At 43.5% G+C, this 18,200-nt stretch overlaps 1 protein-coding gene and 2 long non-coding RNA genes across 4 annotated transcripts; 2 read left to right on the plus strand and 1 right to left on the minus strand.

Moving 5' to 3' along the window:
- Positions 1-1,212: 1,212 nt before the first annotated feature.
- LOC136355567 (uncharacterized) lies at positions 1,213-5,344 on the minus strand. Of its 2 annotated transcripts, XR_010739842.1 has the most exons (3): positions 5,224-5,344; positions 2,330-3,342; positions 1,213-2,041 (listed from the first exon to the last, which is right to left on the minus strand). It is a non-coding gene; the product is annotated as an uncharacterized lncRNA (long non-coding RNA). The 2 variants fall into 2 exon arrangements; XR_010739841.1 differs by having other exon boundaries at positions 1,213-3,342.
- On the plus strand, positions 4,760-10,749 carry LOC112938224 (uncharacterized). Its single transcript, XR_010739840.1, has 5 exons — positions 4,760-5,661; positions 5,921-6,077; positions 6,536-6,594; positions 9,346-9,408; positions 9,841-10,749. It is a non-coding gene; the product is annotated as an uncharacterized lncRNA (long non-coding RNA).
- A 3,704-nt stretch (positions 10,750-14,453) lies between these two features.
- Positions 14,454-16,512, plus strand: LOC4333713 (serine/threonine-protein kinase BLUS1). Its single transcript, XM_015773664.3, has one exon. The coding sequence runs from the start codon at positions 14,582-14,584 to the stop codon at positions 16,244-16,246; it is 1,665 nt and encodes a 554-aa protein (XP_015629150.1). The 5' UTR covers positions 14,454-14,581; the 3' UTR covers positions 16,247-16,512.
- The last annotated feature ends 1,688 nt before the right edge of the window (positions 16,513-18,200 follow it).

Here is an 18,200-nt window from a genome sequence, read left to right on the forward strand (position 1 = left end):
GCGGAAGCCTCCGCTGCGTCCGGCGTCCCGTCGTGGAGGTCGCGGACCGTGCGCGTCGACGAAACCATGACTCCTGGTTGGAGGTCAACATGTCATGGAAGATACAGCAGGAAAGAAGCAACTTGTCCAAAGCAACAATGCATTGTTGTGAGATTTATTGTTAAGAGCATCTTGAGTGCTGCAATTTCTGTTGGAGTTAATTTATTTCTAGAACATACCAGCCTACTCTCTAACTCTCTCTACTACTCCCTCCGTCCCAAGAAAAGACAAACACTGATTTCCGTGCCAAACGTTTGACCGTCCGTCTTATTTGAAAAAAATATGAAAAAAATTAAAAAGACAAGTCACGTATAAAATATAAATAATGTTTTATCATCTAACAACAATTAAAATACGAATTATAAAAAAAATTCATATAAGACGGACAGTTAAAATTAGACACGAAAACCCAAGATTTATTATTATTTTTTTTTACGGAGGGAGTACTCATGAAACACAAAAGTCAAGCAGCAAGTCGTGTAGACACATAAGACTCGCCACGTGCACCGACCTGTCTGCATTTCCGCTCACCCGCGTCGTCTCACTCGACAGCGACTTCTGTATCAGTGTCACTGGTCCGCTGCATAGGGTGGCGCTGTTGTTCCACAGCGCCATGCCCCCGGCCCCCGCTGCCTTGCCAAATTCTGACTGCCACGCGCCCTCGCTGCAACGGGGTGGCGGACGCAGTTTAAAATATATAGGTGAGATGAAGAACGAAGATATTCGCTCAACTAGAGCAATCAAAATATAACCTACTTTGTATTTATAGTTTAATCGTATAACTACCATACCTCGATCATAGTTTGTGTTATGCGTGCGTTTTGCAGAGACGTATTAATCTGTTGGTCATTCTCACACCTTAATTTATCTAATTTTGTTGACCCATGACTACTATAATGGGTAAGAGATCTTAAGGGGTGGGACGGCACGGGTCGTAACGGAGTCGGTCGACCCACCCTGCCCCCGGTACCGTAAATCAATATTGTATATAAATATGCTTTACGTCGTAAATATAGTAAACTATTGATTCGAAAAATACAATAAGCATATATAAAATACTACATACCCGCCGAATATGTGTACGAAATTATAGTAGATTAATTCAAATAAACTAATATACTAACTATCTTAATCAGCTGTGCTAGCAGGCTCGGATTGTGCTCCAGATATATCTGAGGAAAAAGTACACCGAAGGTCCCTCAACTTGTCATCGAGTTACAAAATCGTCCCTAAACTACAAAACCAGATATCTGGCGTCCCTTAACTAATCAAAACCAGTCACAGCAGGTCCTTCGGTGGTTTTGGCCCCGATTTTGTCCTACGTGGCAGCTGAGTCAGCGTGGGACCCACATGGACCCATGTCCCGGTGTCCACGTCACCACCCTCTCTCTTAATCTCTTTCCCCTCTTCTGCCCAGGACCGCCGCGCCTCCCTCCCGGTGCTCGGCGCTCCTCCTCAACTTCCGCGTCCTCGCCGCCGTCGCAGGGTCCCACTTCTCCCCCGCGGTCTCCCGCCTCGCGGCCCGCCTCCGCCTCTCCCCGTCCATGGCCGCCGTCACGCTCCTCGCGCTCGGCAACGACGCGCCCGACGTCGCGGGCGAACGACGACGCGGGAGGGACGGCGAACGGCACGGCGATGAGCGCGACGGCCCCGACGACGAACGCGGAGATGAACGGGCGTCGGCGGCCAGCGACGGGCGATGCGGCGGCGGAGACGGCGGCGACCAGCGGGTCGGGAGGAGGTCGGCGTGGCGAGGAGGGAGAGGAGAAGGTCCGGCGGCTGACTCGCCCCGCCGCCGCTCCGCTCCACTCCGCCTGCCGCCGCGCGCTCGCGGGCCTGCTCCGGCCGTTCGCTTGCCGCCGCTCCGCTCCGCTGGCAGCGCGCTCGTCTGCCGCCGCCGGTGCTCCGCTCCGCCGGCCGCGCGCTCTCTGCACGCTCGTCGCTGCCAATACTGGCTCAGCATCGTCCACAACCACAAGAACAGGCTCTTCTACCTGCTACGCTGTTAGCACACAAGAAAACACTCTTAGACCGAGACGTACTCACACCTGGTGAATACACATGCAGGAGAGTAGGCAAAGAACACAAGGTATTTGTGCTGCACAACCGCAACCTTTTCTGGCACTGCACACCGCAGTGTTTTTTTTCAATGCACATAATCAACCTCAAAGTACATGCTTAAATAGACCAGCTAGCAGCCCAAGTTATGCATACATAAGAAAACATGCAAAAGCAAAATACTAAGTCTAGATTATTTCTAACATACGCTATTGCGGCTCCATCTTCTCACCTCACCGCCGATGGCGGCGGCGGCGTCGTCGTCGTCGTCGTCTCCGTCTCCGGTAGCGCGAACCATCTTGCGCTCGCCGCCGCATGCAGCCGCAGCCGCATCACTCCTCTCCTCTGATCCCAAACCCACACAGTACCTCGCCGTCACGCCGCGCAGCGAGCTCCTGCGTGTGACACGGCGGTGGCACGAGACGACGATCATCACTCCAGCGGACGCATCCAACAACAGGGCGCACCTGAAGCACGTCGTCTTCACGACGAGCGTTAAGGTCGAGGAGGCTTCTTCGCCTTCGCGAGGCCCGAGAGCAAAACCAGGTCGAGTGTTGCTATCGCGTCCTCCTCTGCCACCAACGCCGCCGCGGCTTACACGTCTTCTTCGCCGCCGCCGCCGCCGACCGCCGTCGTGGCGCCGCCCTCCTCTCCCGCCTCGCCTCGCCCCGCCCCGCCGACAGGTCTACAGGCAGAGAGAGAGAGAGACGAGGAATCGAGGAAGAGAAGGGGAGAGATACTCAGCCTAACATGTGGGGCCCACGTGGGTCCCACGCTGACTTAGCCGCCACGTAGGATAAAACCGGGGTCAAAACCACCGAAGGACCTATTGTGACCGGTTTTGATTAGTTAAAGGACGCCGGATATCTGTTTTGCGGTTTGGGGATGATTTTGTAACTCAATGACAAATCGAGGGACCTTCGATGTACTTTTTCCTATATCTGATCAGCGTGCATATATAGCCCATAGATATGTGTGTGCATATGTACTTATAGATAACTTAACTATGTGTACGTGTACTATCGTGTATAGGTTTCGGTGCATACCGATGCATATGATGTACGCTTAGATACAATAGATTAATTTTAAAAAAATTAATCCATTAGCTACATAACTAATTAAAAGGCTCTCATGCGAAGATTGTGGTTGGGCCGACAACATACGAAAATGGTGATCTTTAAATACCTTTTCGTACAGGCGGGTGACATAATCGCATACGAATATCGGTTTTAAGCTTTTGGCAACCTGCAAAAACCATTTATTAGTAGTATACATTAGCTCATAGGTTTGATGAAGAGTTCTTTTTTTTAAAAAAAGAAATAGAGGGCAAAAGTTTTGTGTAGTATGTATTGATATAGTAGGGGGTTTGATGAAGAACTTTTACCACCGATAATTATAACAATATGTTACCAACTAATTACCAAAATCCTCTATATTCATATGTTTCTTACATTCAACCTACTCATTACCAACTAATTACCAAAATCCTCTATATTAATTTGTTTTTTTACATTCAAACTACTCAATACCAACTAATTATTCAAACTACTCACTACCAACTAATTAACAATATCTAATTATTACCAACTAATTAGCTAAATCACCAGGTAAAGACTATATAAGATGAGCTAGTTATTAGTGTTAATTGCACAAACCATGTCTACCTCTACTGTCATTACAGCGGTGTTTCTGTTATACCTTGTTTTCCCCGTGCAATCAGTAGAGTTCTTCAAGAGGTACGTCGGAATGTATAAGAATTATGTTGTTTGCATTCTACTCCCTCCATCCATAAAAGTTACACCTATTTTACATTTAAGATTTTCTAAATAAGTTGTTTCTATTTATAGTCTTTATGCATTCAAAACTTAAATGAGGAGATAAATTAAATGTTTAATTAGAACCCAGGGAGTCATCTAAATACTCATTGGTTACATCCTTGCATTCACTTCTTGATTTTGTAACATCCAAGATAGTTTAATTTCTCCTTATCTTGGTGGCAAAAGTAATAGGTGTAACTTTTGTGGATGAAGGGAGTAATATAATTCTTATGTCTTAGCTCCATTTGTTTTTTTTTCTGATTTCTTTTCTCCTTTTCAGTGTTGGGTGGGCTCCATATCATGTTTTGGATTACGACTTCTTCAGAAACAGTTACTATGTCAATTTTTACATGTTTCGAGACGATGTAATTGCTACCTCAAGTCAGCTACAGATTGATAATAGGTATATCCTTAGCGAACAAACTCCCAATCGTGCGCCAGTAGATTGGAAGATGGGACATCTGATTGGGAGAGGGGATGACAATGCAATGTTGTCAATCCGAGCAGATAACTTGTATGTAACCGGATTTGCCAACAGAACCGGTCATTGGCATGTATATCCAAAGTTTGCAGATCAAATTCCCGAACCCAAAACACTCCTGACTTTTGGAGACGACTACCATTCTCTTCTAGGTGATGGTTCCAGCCAAAATCTACCCAAAATAAATCTCGGACTGCATGCCACATTAAATGCCATCGAGACTTTGTCCAACTACCAGCCATCCTCAGATAACACGGCCATCAAAATAGCATTAACCACGCTAATTGTTACCCTGCCAGAAGCCGTACGTTTCCGGCCTATCCGATACCGGTTATTGGATGGATGGTTTACAGGGACTCGTCTTACTAGTCATTTGGCAAAGGAAGTGGTTAGCTGGCGAGACATGTCCTGTGCTGTCCTTATTTTTGACAAGTATGGAAGGTGGTGGGCAAGTGCAGAGGCCGGAATATTGCAGGGGAAGTTCCAGATTCGAAGCAAATTTGATACCCTCCAATACCTTGATGTGGTGCTTTGGCCTAGACCTAAGAAATGCTCCCTACCAATCTTAGATGACCAACATATTCAGCAGATTAGGGCACGGATGGATAGGAGGGGGCAAGGAAGAGGTTAATTTGTAGCCCCTGATTAACTGCTATCTATATGGAATAGCTTGTTGAGAAATTTCCTTTTCATATACAATAATGTTGGTGAATGAATCTTCTCATATCAGTTGCATTTTCTGTGTTTGTGCATGTATATTTTTCATTCATTTTCAAAGACTCTGCATTCTACAATGATATACTACCCTTTAAACAAAAAAACACTAACCTTTGGATTCGCTAAATCACGCATTCAACGCCCCCCAACCCCTTCTCCTCGATCTTCCTTCTCCCGACCTCACCGCCGGCAAGGCCGCCCCCAGCTGCTACTGCGCCACCTCAATCCCCAGCGACATGGGACGGATGGTACTGCACGAGTCGCTCGACGGCGCGGGGGGCGCGACCCCGGGAGGGAACGAAGCAGCAGCATGTCGGGCGGGCGGCTCGACACCAGCGTCGCCAACAACCCAACCGGTGACCGGACCTCGCATGCGCCGCGCTCTGCGTCGCCGCAGCCGCAGGCCGCAGCGGACGACTGGCTCGCTCGTCTCCCGATCCTGCGTGCTGCTCCCCCATCGGACAACTACCCTTCTTGTTTGCGCCCACCGGTGCGCCGCCTGATCACGTCTTCTTCGACCACCTCGGCTGTTCCATCTACATCCACAAGGTACGTTACTATAAAGCACAATTAACAACATTTGCAACAAGCACAGATAATTCTTTTCATCGTTTGACTTCAGACTCACTCTGTTACTTCGCTTCCTTGATTGAATTTGGAAGAATTGCAGCAAGCACATATATTCTTTGTATTGTTTCACTTCAGACTCTGTTAGTTTAAATTCTCAAGAATTTCTTCTTGTCCTGGTTTGCTTGGTGGCTAGGTTTTAACATGCGATCTGCTTTAATGCTTTTGTTGATATTTTCAGATACACTGAAGATGAAGATGATATGATTGGCTTTACTGGTTTTTACAATGTGGATATTTTCTTTTCACATGATCCCAACAGCCTTCCTAGGGGTTATGAGAAACACAAAAACAAGTTGGGCAAAGAACCACATATTATGACATCAAAGTCACTTCAGGTAGAGGTTTTTTTGATCATCAGTATCCATGTTCTATATTTAACTGTCAATGTGTTTTTATCTGCTCAATAGCTGTTTATATCTCAGGAAAGGTAGTTACCACAAATTACTCAATTCGTAGCATTAAGCCAGCCATCCTTTGGGCCCCTTCCCCTACAGAGAACTTTATACCAATTTCTCCTCTTTTCCCCCTACAGTGTCTGATGTCAAATTTTAAGATTTGTCAGCGCACAGGGATTATGCTTATACTTTTTCATATACTTTGAGGAATAAAAATTCATTTAAGCCATTTTGACCTCTTCATATGATCCAGAATGAACATAAATAGTTTTAGTTAAACCTTTAGGTATCATATACTGTTAATACTGTGGTTTACAATATTCTATTTATTATTTTCCAAGTGCACAGTCAGCTTTTGGGTCGTGGACTCATGGATTTTTTTTCATTGATTGTTTCAGAGCTCTGTATATCAGTATGTCCTTATCTCAGATTAAATCTGCTGCCACTATTTTGAAAAGTAAGCTATGGTACCAGCATATCTATATTGCTAGCGAAGCCTTTTTGTTTACATGATTGAATTTTTGTTCTTATTAGTCATCTAACTGAATATTTTAGTTCCTCTTTGGCCAGAGTGAGTCCTAGATGAAACCCAGGGAAAATATCTTTAATATATTATATATTTAACATAAATGTTGGTTTATCCCTGTCTCTCTGTTCATAGGTAGAATCTATTATATAATTAAAGGAATAGAAAAAGGAGCCTCCACGTTCGCTCTCATGGCCTAGAAATTCTCACATTAATCGGAGAAAAAGTAAAAAACAGAGTTCATATATAAATACAATTTAGAAATAGCTGAAATTCGGAATTAAAAAATAAGGAATATTAGAAGAGGAGACTAGTCTATATAGAAATACAATTTAGAAATAGTTGAAATTCGGAATTTAAAAATAAGGAATATTAGAAGAGGAGTATAGAGTCCATATAGAAATACAATTAGGAAATAATAGAAATTCGGAATTAAAAATAAGGAATATTAGAAGTAGAGTATAGAGTCCATATAGAAATACAATTAGGAAATAATAGAAATTCTGAATTAAAAATAAGAAATATTAGAAGTAGAGTATAGAGTCCATATAGAAATACAATTAAGAAAAAAAAGAAATTCAGAATTAAAAAATAAGAAATATTAGAAGTAGAGTATAGATTCCATATAGGAATTTAAACTAACTAAAATTCGGAAAAAAAAGAGCCTCCACGTTCGCTGAGCCTCCACGTTCGCTCTCATGGCCTAGAAATTCTCACATTAATCGGAGAAAAAGTAAAAAACAGAGTTCATATATAAATACAATTTAGAAATAGCTGAAATTCGGAATTAAAAAATAAGGAATATTAGAAGAGGAGACTAGTCTATATAGAAATACAATTTAGAAATAGTTGAAATTCGGAATTTAAAAATAAGGAATATTAGAAGAGGAGTATAGAGTCCATATAGAAATACAATTAGGAAATAATAGAAATTCGGAATTAAAAATAAGGAATATTAGAAGTAGAGTATAGAGTCCATATAGAAATACAATTAGGAAATAATAGAAATTCTGAATTAAAAATAAGAAATATTAGAAGTAGAGTACAGAGTCCATATAGAAATACAATTAAGAAAAAAAAGAAATTCAGAATTAAAAAATAAGAAATATTAGAAGTAGAGTATAGATTCCATATAGGAATTTAAACTAACTAAAATTCGGAAAAAAAGAGCCTCCACGTTCGCTCTAATGACCTAGAAATTCTCACATTAATCGGAGAAAAAGAAAAAGCAGAGTCCATATAGAAATACACTTTAGAAATAGTTGAAATTCGGAATTAAAAAATAAGAAATATTAGAAGAGGAGTATAGAGTCCATATAGAAATACAATTAGGAAATAATAGAAATTCGGAATTAAAAATAAGGAATATTAGAAGTAGAGTATAGAGTCCATATAGAAATACAATTAAGAAAAAAAAAGAAATTCGGAATTAAAAAATAAGAAATATTAGAAGTAGGGCATAGAGTCCATATAGGAATTTAAAACTAACTAAAATTCGGGAAAAAAAGGAGCCTTCACGTTCGCTCTCATGACCTAGAAATTCTCACATTAGTCGGAGAAAAAGAAAAAGCAGAGTCCATATAGAAATACAATTTACAAATAGCTGAAATTCGGAATTAAAAAATAAGGAATATTAAAAGAGGAGACTAGAGTCCTTATAGAAATATAATTTAGAAATAGCTGAAATTCAGAATTAAAAAATAAGGAATATTAGAAGAGGAGACTAGAGTCCATATAGAAATACAATTTAGAAATAATTGAAATTCGGAATTAAAAATAAGGAATATTAAAAGAGGAGACTAGAGTCCATATAGAAATACAATTAGGAAATAACTAAAGTTCGGAATTAAAAATAAGAAATATTATAAATAGAGTATAGAATCCATATAGAAATACAATTAGGAAATAACCGAAATTCGGAATTAAAAATAAGAAATATTAGAAGTAGAGTATAGAGTCCATATAGAAATACAATTAAGAAAAAAAATAGAAATTTGGAATTAAAAAATAAGGAATATTAGAAGTAGAGTATATAGTTCATATTGGAATTTAAAACCAACTAAAATTCGGAATAAAAAGGAGCCTCCACGTTCGCTCTCATGGCCTAGAAATTCTCACATTAATCAGAGAACAAGAAAAAGCAAAGTACATATAGAAATACAATTTAGAAATAGCTGAAATTCAGAATTAAAAAAATAAGGAATATTAGAAGAGGAGACTAGAGTAGTTATTACACATTAGTAGTTTTGAAAAGTTATTGCAAAATTTAAAATTATGTTATCATTGTAATATATTTTAATAATATAATAAGAAAACATATATGCTATTATATGAGAGAAAATATAATGATGCTAGCCGCGCAATCTGCGCGGGCCACCGTGCTAGTTTTACTTAAAGAAAGAGTCAAAATCCAGTTACTGCCCAGTTGCCATGCCTTATATATTGCTGTAGTGTACCTTTTAAATCACTTCCGTTTAGAGGATAGCCATATACTCATGCACTTGAAAGTAACAATTTTCTTCACAGGCATATAATACTTGAATAACAGGTGCTATAGTGGGAGAGAGGAAAACAAATCAGCAAGAATAGCTAGTTTCCTTTTTTGTTTTCCTGTTTTCAGCAAAATTATGCTCAATCAATTTATCTCAGCTTAATTTCTTACTAAAATTATGCTGCCCGCAGAAAAGCTGCTTGAGAGAATGATTTGGAAATGAAGCTCGCACACGGGGACAGTACCTCTCCGAGGTATTGTTTCACTTTCACTCTCAATTGACATAAATGCTAAAAATTTATCGATGCAGCTATTAATTTGACTTACCTCTGTAAATAATGCATGATGCAAGATTCAAGTGCACGTGCATGATATCTAGACGTTGGTGGATGAATCTTGTGGAGATAAAAACTCAAATGGATATAGCTAAACTTTGTTTTGGATACTAAATAGCATTGCGGAGATCATTTTATCAGTATAGTTCAATGACATGTTGGCCTAAATAGGGAGCATTTTATTTCATACCTTAGCTTGCAAAGTACAACTTATTTTTGTTTCATAGCTCTGCATATAGCTATACATGGTTTTCTAGAAAAGATGATCAGCCAAAGTGTGAGATGATCCTTTTCTGATCTACAGTACCATTCTTTCCTGTTTACATCAGTTGACATAATCTTTTTTGTCAGGAAATGAAGATAGCATGGCCTCAATCCCGCCCACCAACCAACTGATCAAGTCAAAAACACCTGAATTTGGTGGCAGCAAACCCGTATGCAAAAATCAATTTTTTTTCAAGCGGGCCTCTTAACAGGCCCTGTCTGCCACTAAGCTGCCTGCCAATCCCCTCTCTCTTAAATATTATAAGTCCTCGTCGTCTCCTCTCCTCCCCCGACTCCACCTTCCTCCACTTCATGGTTCAGGCAGTGGTGCTTCGGGCGGAGGCAGCGGTCAGCGCATTGGGTGGTGGAGGAGGCGAAGGCGGTGGCGGCGTCAAGCGCTCTGGGAGGTGGTGAAGGCCGCAGCAGTGTTAGGTGCTCCGGAGGTGGTGAAAGCAGCGGTGACGGCAGCCACTAGAAGGACAGATCCACCGCCATGGCCTCGAAAGGGGTACATCCAGTCGTGGGGAGGGCGACAACGAAGGGGAGTTTGGGAGGAGCACACGGGGATGGCAGCGGCTGTGGGAGTTCGGTAGGGATGACAGCGGACCCAATGGCTCGGGAGCGGTCAATGCCAGTGTCAGGAGAGGCCTATCCACCGCTCTCGGCCTCGGGAAGACAGCTCCGCCACTGGAGATCTTTGGAGCGACAATGACACCGGTGGCTTCGGGCGCGACGATGGTGGCAGTGGCGGCCTCGAGCGATGACAATGGTGGATCTAGACGCGACGCGTGGAAGACGCCTTTGGGACCTAGAGTTTATGATTATTTATTTTGTTTAAAAATCTTTTTTAGTCGGGCCGCATAATATGCCCGCCTTTGAAAATTCCATTTTCGTGATCAGTTATAATGCTCGTACGGAGAAATCCTTATCCCTATAGACATCTGGGTGTAGGCGGCATTTTAGCCGTTTGGAAAGATTATTTATGTAGTAGTGTGCTTCTTCTAGACCAGCATGGCCTTTAAAGAGTTTGAATTGATTACATTAGATAAGCCCTTTTTTTTAAAAAAAGAGAAGATTGCAATAGATAACTGAGGTTAAGCTCTAAATCACGCCAAATGACAAAGAGGCAAAGTTTGGACGCTAAACAGGAATTACTAAAGACTTCCAGCACCTCCTTCTGATCACCCACAGTTGGTCCACCAATTGCATCTCCACTGTAGGACCGCCTGCAAGTGAAACTGCTGAAAAGATACGGCCCTTGCTGACTCCACTGTTTACTCCGCTGAATTTCAATGAAAAGATTCACTAAATCCTCTCTCTCTCTCTCTAAAAAAAAATTGGAGATAAGACCCTATTTTGATGGGACTAAAACTTTTAAGTCCCTATCACATCGGATGTTTGAACACTAATTATAAATATTAAACGTAGACTATTAATAAAACCCATCTATAATCTTGGATTAATTCGCGAGACGAATCTATTAAGCATAATTAATCCATGATTAGCCTATGTGATGCTACGATAAACATTCTCTAATTATGGATTAATTAGGCTTAAAAAATTTGTCTCGCGAATTAGCTTTCATTTATATAATTAGTTTTGTAAGTAGTCTATATTTAATACTCTAAATTAATGTCTAAATACAGGGTCTAAAGTTAAGTCTCTGGATCCAAACACCGGGGGGGGGGCTAATGCGCGACTAGTCTAAAGTAGTGTCTAAACTTTATATATGATGTATACAGACTTTATATACAACGTGTACAAACTTTGTATACGTACATATTAAAAAATATAAAAAACTAAAAAAAACATCACGTATATTCGTATACACGTATACAAACTTTATGTACTGTATATAAACTTTGTATACATGTATATAAACTTTATATATGTGTATACAAACTTTGTATACGTAAATAAAAAAAATAAAAAAATACACGTATACAAACTTTATGTACACGTATACAAACTTTATATACACGTATACAAACTTTATAAAAACCGAAAAAACTGAAAACGATAAAAAAGAAAAAAAAGAAAAAGAAACCAAAAATAGGGAAGAAAACAAAAAAACGAAAACAAAGGAAAAAGAAACCAAAAATACGGAAGAAAACAGAAAAAACGAAAAAAAAAAGAAACCGTACACGCGCCGGAAGAAAAAAAAAACAAAAAAAAGGGAATACCGTACACGCGCCGTCCGCCGCTCCTCTCCGCGCGCGATGCGCGACCGGTCGCGGATTAGCGTTTTCGTCCGAACACCACCTCAAGTAATCAGCCCATCAGTCGTCGGGCTCTGGAACTGAGGTCTGGCTGGCCACCCGGACGCCAGCAACGGCCGGGAATAATTCTGTTGCCGGGCGCCACCCACCAAATGTCAGATCCAGGATTGCCGGACGCCTCCGCCTGGGGAGCCGATCGATCCACGTCAGGGACGACGCTGCGACGGCGGCATTGGATGAGCTGCGGCGAGGAGGAGGGACGCGCGACGGCACGGCTCCCTTCATGCCGCCGCCGCTCGACGTCCATTCTCTCCACTCCCTCGACGCCGGTGGCCGGCGGGAGGCCGCGGCAACGCTCGCCGTCGTGCTGCCCAACCGCTGCATCCTCCTCCTCCGCTCCTCACAATCTTGGCACGGTGAGTATTATGTTGCCAACGTGACGCCTACCTGTGCATGCCTACGTGGCACTTTAATCAGTGTAAAACTGGAGCTAAGTTTTTTTCATCAACTTTAAATGTCTACTTTCTCGTTTTCCCTTAATATGTTTTCAAACTGTTAAATGGTATATTTTGTACAATAATTTTAATATATGAACGTTTTTTTTAAAAAAAAATCAAATAATATCATTTTTAATTTTTTAATAATTACTTACTCGATTAAAGGTTTATCTTAATTATGCGTGCTGCTGCAAAATGCTGTGAAAGTTGTCGAACGCACCAATATTTGCTACGATAAGTCATCTTGGTTTCAAATCATACACACGACACAAGTTCCACTACCAGACTCGACCTACTATGTAGGAGCGAAATCCACGGAAAAATTGGTTTTACCGTCAGAAAATATATCCCTGTGGGTGCACCGACAGAATATAATTTTCTGTGAGTCCTTTGCGGGACTGACAGAAAATATACGCATCCTTAGGCTTGCTTCAAAGTGTGGTAGTGTATCCCTATGAAAAACTGACGTGCGTTTTGCTTTTTTTATGTACCACATCTGTCATTGGAGAAAGCTTCTCTTCGTATTCTTTATTTATCAGGTATCTAAAATAATGTCCTTTTATGTATCCCACAAAACAAATAATTTTTTTTTGTGAAGTATCCTTTTCCCCTCGCATTAATATCCCTTTCTTTTTTACATATCATTTAAATAGTTATTAAAAAATTAAAAACAAATTATTATGATAGATTAATACTCCCTTTATTTAAAAATGTACGACGACATTGACTTTTGATCATTCATCGCATTAAAAAAATAAATATTATTTATTTTGTTGTAACTTGTTTTATCATCAAATACAAATATAATATTAACTTATACTTTTACATATTTATATTAAATTTTTAAATAAGATGAATGGTCAAATGTTACGTGAAAAGTCAACGATATCGTACATTTTGAAAAGGAGGTAGTATGTGATATGTCACATTACAAGCATGTAAATCCAAATTTAACTTCTATAACTTGTAACAAAAATAACAAACATAACTATGGACTTTAATTTGTTCTTTTTTCTACAATTCTAAAAGTTAAATATTGATTTCTTGCGAATTAAGATATCTCGCGCATTAAGTTAATCTTATGATTTTTCTAATTTTTTTTTATGACTAGAGTATTTAAGACATGAAAAACAAGGAGTACCTTTTATGCCAGCAACCGCAAGGACTAACACCTTCTATCATAGTGAAACTATCTCCATCGTCATCATTGTGCGATCCACGATGGTCTTCTCTTTACACGACGAGCACTTGATCAACGATAGCTTCTTCCAGCGACTGTATTGGAGAATACATGGGATGCCGAGCATGCAAAACCACACTGCGCCGCCTACTGCCTTTAACCGGGCTGCACTGCGCCATCGCACTGCGCTGCCTCTCGCCGCTAACCTCACTGCGTGCACTTGGCTGCCACAGCCGCTACCTCGCCGCCTGCCCGGTTCCGTTGCTAACATCGCTGTCGAAACCCTAGTTGATTGGGATATTTTGAAGGATTCAGGTTATTGGTCAGGTTAAGTTATGCGAGAAAGTATATGCAGAACGGGCTAAGCACAAAGATGTTACTTGCGTGTGGTGCCACGGTGACAGTCAGCCGCGGTCGAAAGACAATTGGATTAATTGGGGATATATAGTACACTAAACCAAATTCACGGATCTAAATATATAATTTTTAGATTCACGGATATAAATGACACCACTTCATGGCACCACTTCGTAAGTTTTGGAACAGATCATGTATTTAGGACGGGGAGAAAGTAAAACAATTATCCACAAATGGACAGACATCATCATCGGTCACTGGACGCTGGTGTAGTGTACAGTGGTGCCTGGCCCGTTCGTCGCATTCACAATCACACACCATAATTAACACCAACTAACTATCCAAAGCTTCACGAGATTCCCCCAGCTCTTCGTGACACCGCCACCCGAATCGCTACGCGCCTTGCCTTTTTACCACCTCTTCACATGCACGCACGGTGCTAATTAAACCGAACAACCACCTCAGCTCTCGCCTGAGATGATTAGCAGCTAACGACGATCACGAGCCGCCGCTCGTTACACGTTCGCGCCGTATATTAATTAGTCATCGTCTCTCTCGTACGTGACACCGCCGCTATGCGAGACCGACTGATGCTACAACTTCTGTCCTTGCTCCGGCCGCCGCTGCCGCCAGCCATGGCGGCCGCGGCCGGATCAGTTGGAGGCGACGACCACCATCACCATCAGCAGGCGAGGTACCCGCTCGACGCCGGGTCGTACCGGCTGCTGTGCAAGATCGGGAGCGGCGTGAGCGCGGTGGTGTACAAGGCGGCGTGCGTGCCGCTGGGGTCGGCGGTGGTGGCCATCAAGGCGATCGACCTGGAGCGGTCGCGCGCCAACCTGGACGAGGTGTGGCGCGAGGCGAAGGCCATGGCGCTGCTGTCGCACCGCAACGTGCTCCGCGCGCACTGCTCCTTCACCGTCGGTAGCCACCTCTGGGTGGTCATGCCGTTCATGGCCGCCGGCTCGCTCCACTCCATCCTCTCCCACGGCTTCCCCGACGGCCTGCCGGAGCAGTGCATCGCCGTCGTGCTCAGGGACACGCTCCGCGCGCTGTGCTACCTGCACGAGCAGGGCCGCATCCACCGCGACATCAAGGCCGGCAACATCCTCGTCGACTCCGACGGGTCGGTCAAGCTCGCCGACTTCGGCGTGTCCGCGTCCATCTACGAGACCGCGCCATCGACGTCGTCCGCGTTCTCCGGCCCGATAAACCACGCGCCGCCGCCGTCGGGGGCGGCGCTGAGCTCGTCGTGCTTCAACGACATGGCCGGGACGCCGTACTGGATGGCGCCGGAGGTGATCCACTCCCACGTCGGGTACGGCATCAAGGCCGACATCTGGTCGTTCGGCATCACGGCGCTGGAGCTCGCGCACGGCCGGCCGCCGCTCTCCCACCTGCCGCCGTCCAAGTCGATGCTGATGCGGATCACCAGCCGCGTCCGCCTCGAGGTCGACGCCTCCTCCTCCTCCTCCGAGGGCTCGTCGTCGGCGGCGAGGAAGAAGAAGAAGTTCTCCAAGGCGTTCAAGGACATGGTGTCGTCGTGCCTGTGCCAGGAGCCGGCGAAGCGGCCGTCGGCGGAGAAGCTCCTCCGCCACCCGTTCTTCAAGGGGTGCCGCTCCAGGGACTACGACTACCTCGTCCGCAACGTGCTCGACGCCGTCCCCACCGTCGAGGAGAGGTGCAGGGACTCCACCCAGCTCTGCGGCTGCGCCCGCGGCGCGCGCTGCGTCTCCCCGTGCCGCCACGCCAGCAGCGGCAGCAACGTCGTCGCCGCCAAGAACCGACGCATCAGCGGCTGGAACTTCAACGAGGAGAGCTTCGAGCTCGACCCCACCGACAAGCCACCGGAGCAGCAGCAGCAGCAGCCATGCTTCCCCTTCCACCACGACAACGACGACGACATGGTCGAGCACGAGCAAGAACAGCGGCGGAGGCAGGATGGCAACGATGGCTCAAGCGACGTGGCGGTTCCCCACCTGGTGACCATCTTGGGGAGCTTGGAGATGCAGAGGGACATGGTGATGCAGGTGCTAGAAGGCGATGGCGGAGGCGGCGGCGAGACGGCGGGGAGGGAGGAGATGCTGGTTGGGTACGTGAGGGAGCTGGAGAAGAGGGTGCAGGAGCTGAGCACGGAGGTGGAGGAGGAGATGGCCAGGAACGCGCATCTGCAGGAGCTTCTCCACGAGAGGGCTTGTGAGAATCACACGGATTCATCTCACACATCAGGGAGTCGTTGAGAGATCGCCGTGCGTCTCCTTGCAGTGTGTGATTGGTTGGACACAGGATTGATCAACGTATATGCATGCATGCTTGCTCGTGAAAATTCTTAGGCTGCTAATATAGTTTGTACAATTTGTACACTTGCACGGAGTGATCGAAATGCTGGTGGTGTACTTTCTCAAGAAGTATGCGTTAAATGTACAGTAATTTACACAGTTGTACCTGGGCTACAAGTTTTACTTTTTACGGGTGAAGAAAGTAGGAAAATTGTTGTTTCGCTGCACATTTTTTGGTTAAAAAAGGTTCCATCTCCACATTAAACAACGGAGCGACTCACTGGTTCACAAGTCGCACCGAAATGGTGATGGTCCTTATATTAGACGGAGGCCAGTACACTAAGGGCGACCATGTTAAAGGCGAAAATTTTTCCCTTGAAGTAGTTGAGATGAGCGAGGTAGTAGTTACGAGGAACGCGGCACACCATCTCATTCAGGCATTCAGCCCATCATGAGCTTGCAACATACAGGTCAGAGCTATTGCCATTCTTGGGGCCCGTTTGGCAGGCTTCAACTCTTAAATCTAAATCCAAAAGTAGAATTTGATGTGGAGCTATGAAACGACTCGAATCTCACTCGACCCCTCTAGTTTATTTTTTAAATATCACTCTAGCATACTCCGCTTCTTTTTTCGAATGAGCTAAAATCGGTTGATCTAGTTTATCTCTAGCTCCACGAGAGATATAACGTAGAGCCTTGCTAAACGGGCCTAACTTCCATTCAGCTTCGGTGGAGATACTTCCCCACTCCCATACTGTAGTGCGGCAAGCTTTGCACAAAGGAGAGCTGCCCGACTTCGATTCCTCCTCTCCATTAAACATTACTGCCCTTTCTATTAGTGTTAACTTCATGTGGCATTGTGTATTTTCTTCTTCCGAATACAAACTACTGAAAACAAATCACTATGTCCACTTCAAAATAAGACGACAAGAAGGTGAGTGTGCGGCAAAATGTCTCGTGTAAAATATTTAGTACTTTAACCTCTATTTGGCCTGTATATTTAGAAATTACTGGAGCCAATCCTACCCTTTCTATATATGCACTAGTCCTATCCTAATAATTTGCTACGGTAGTAGATGACATAGTACCCCTCGATAGTAAGACATCCGCGGTGACTTTATCAATTTCAAAATATAACAGTCTAGTTTTCGGATGAACTCATAAGGATAAGATGTATATGTGTATGTTCAAAGGAGTGAGTGGGCATATGTTTATATGAGCGTCTTTGTTTGCACGTAGTTTTGAAAAAAAAAAGGTCTAATATTCAGCCTACTAGGCTGATACACACATGAAGGCAGAAACAAGCACAAAAGTACAACTATCTAGGCTGTACTATTGCAATTTGTGGCTTAATTATGTTGTAGCTACTACCATGTAAGAGCTCATAGCCTTATCTAAACATCGGCAATAGCATATGCATATCTTTGTTTCTCAGTATATGAACTTTTGATATATAGGAGATCAAGGAACCAGAGGGTGCAGGTCCTTTTTACAATAAATGAAGAAAATGGGAACTGTATTGGCTCAAGGAGTGGAAGATAGGAAGTCAACACCAAACAACACATTGTTAGCATAAAGCCGAAGTGAAGCACACCCACATTTGTTACTTGCTCTACTGCAATGTATTTTTTAAATATTACCCAGCCTCTCTTGGTTATTATTCTCCTTTCGTGAGAATGGGAGGCTTTGGGAATTGAATGATCTCAGTGCTGTCGAGTTGAATATGGGTGTAAGTTTTGCAACATTGCTGGGTGGATTGCTACAGCCACGGACCAGGTGAAATGTTCAGGCCAGCATCAAAACACTCGTAAGTGACCTCTGCTCCTTCCTGGAACGAGCCTTCAGCGCCGATTGTACTATGTTATGCACTGAGGGATCGGTTAGAGCCACTAGCTTACCGGTTCTGATTGAAGCC

The sequence above is a fragment of the Oryza sativa genome, chromosome 3, assembly GCF_034140825.1.
Source record: "Oryza sativa Japonica Group chromosome 3, ASM3414082v1".
NCBI classification, from domain to species: domain Eukaryota; kingdom Viridiplantae; phylum Streptophyta; class Magnoliopsida; order Poales; family Poaceae; genus Oryza; species Oryza sativa.

Bases quoted from the DNA above. Each gene is read 5' to 3' on its own strand.
- LOC4333713 (XM_015773664.3), top strand. From the start codon at position 14,582: ATGCGAGACCGACTGATGCTACAACTTCTGTCCTTGCTCCGGCCGCCG.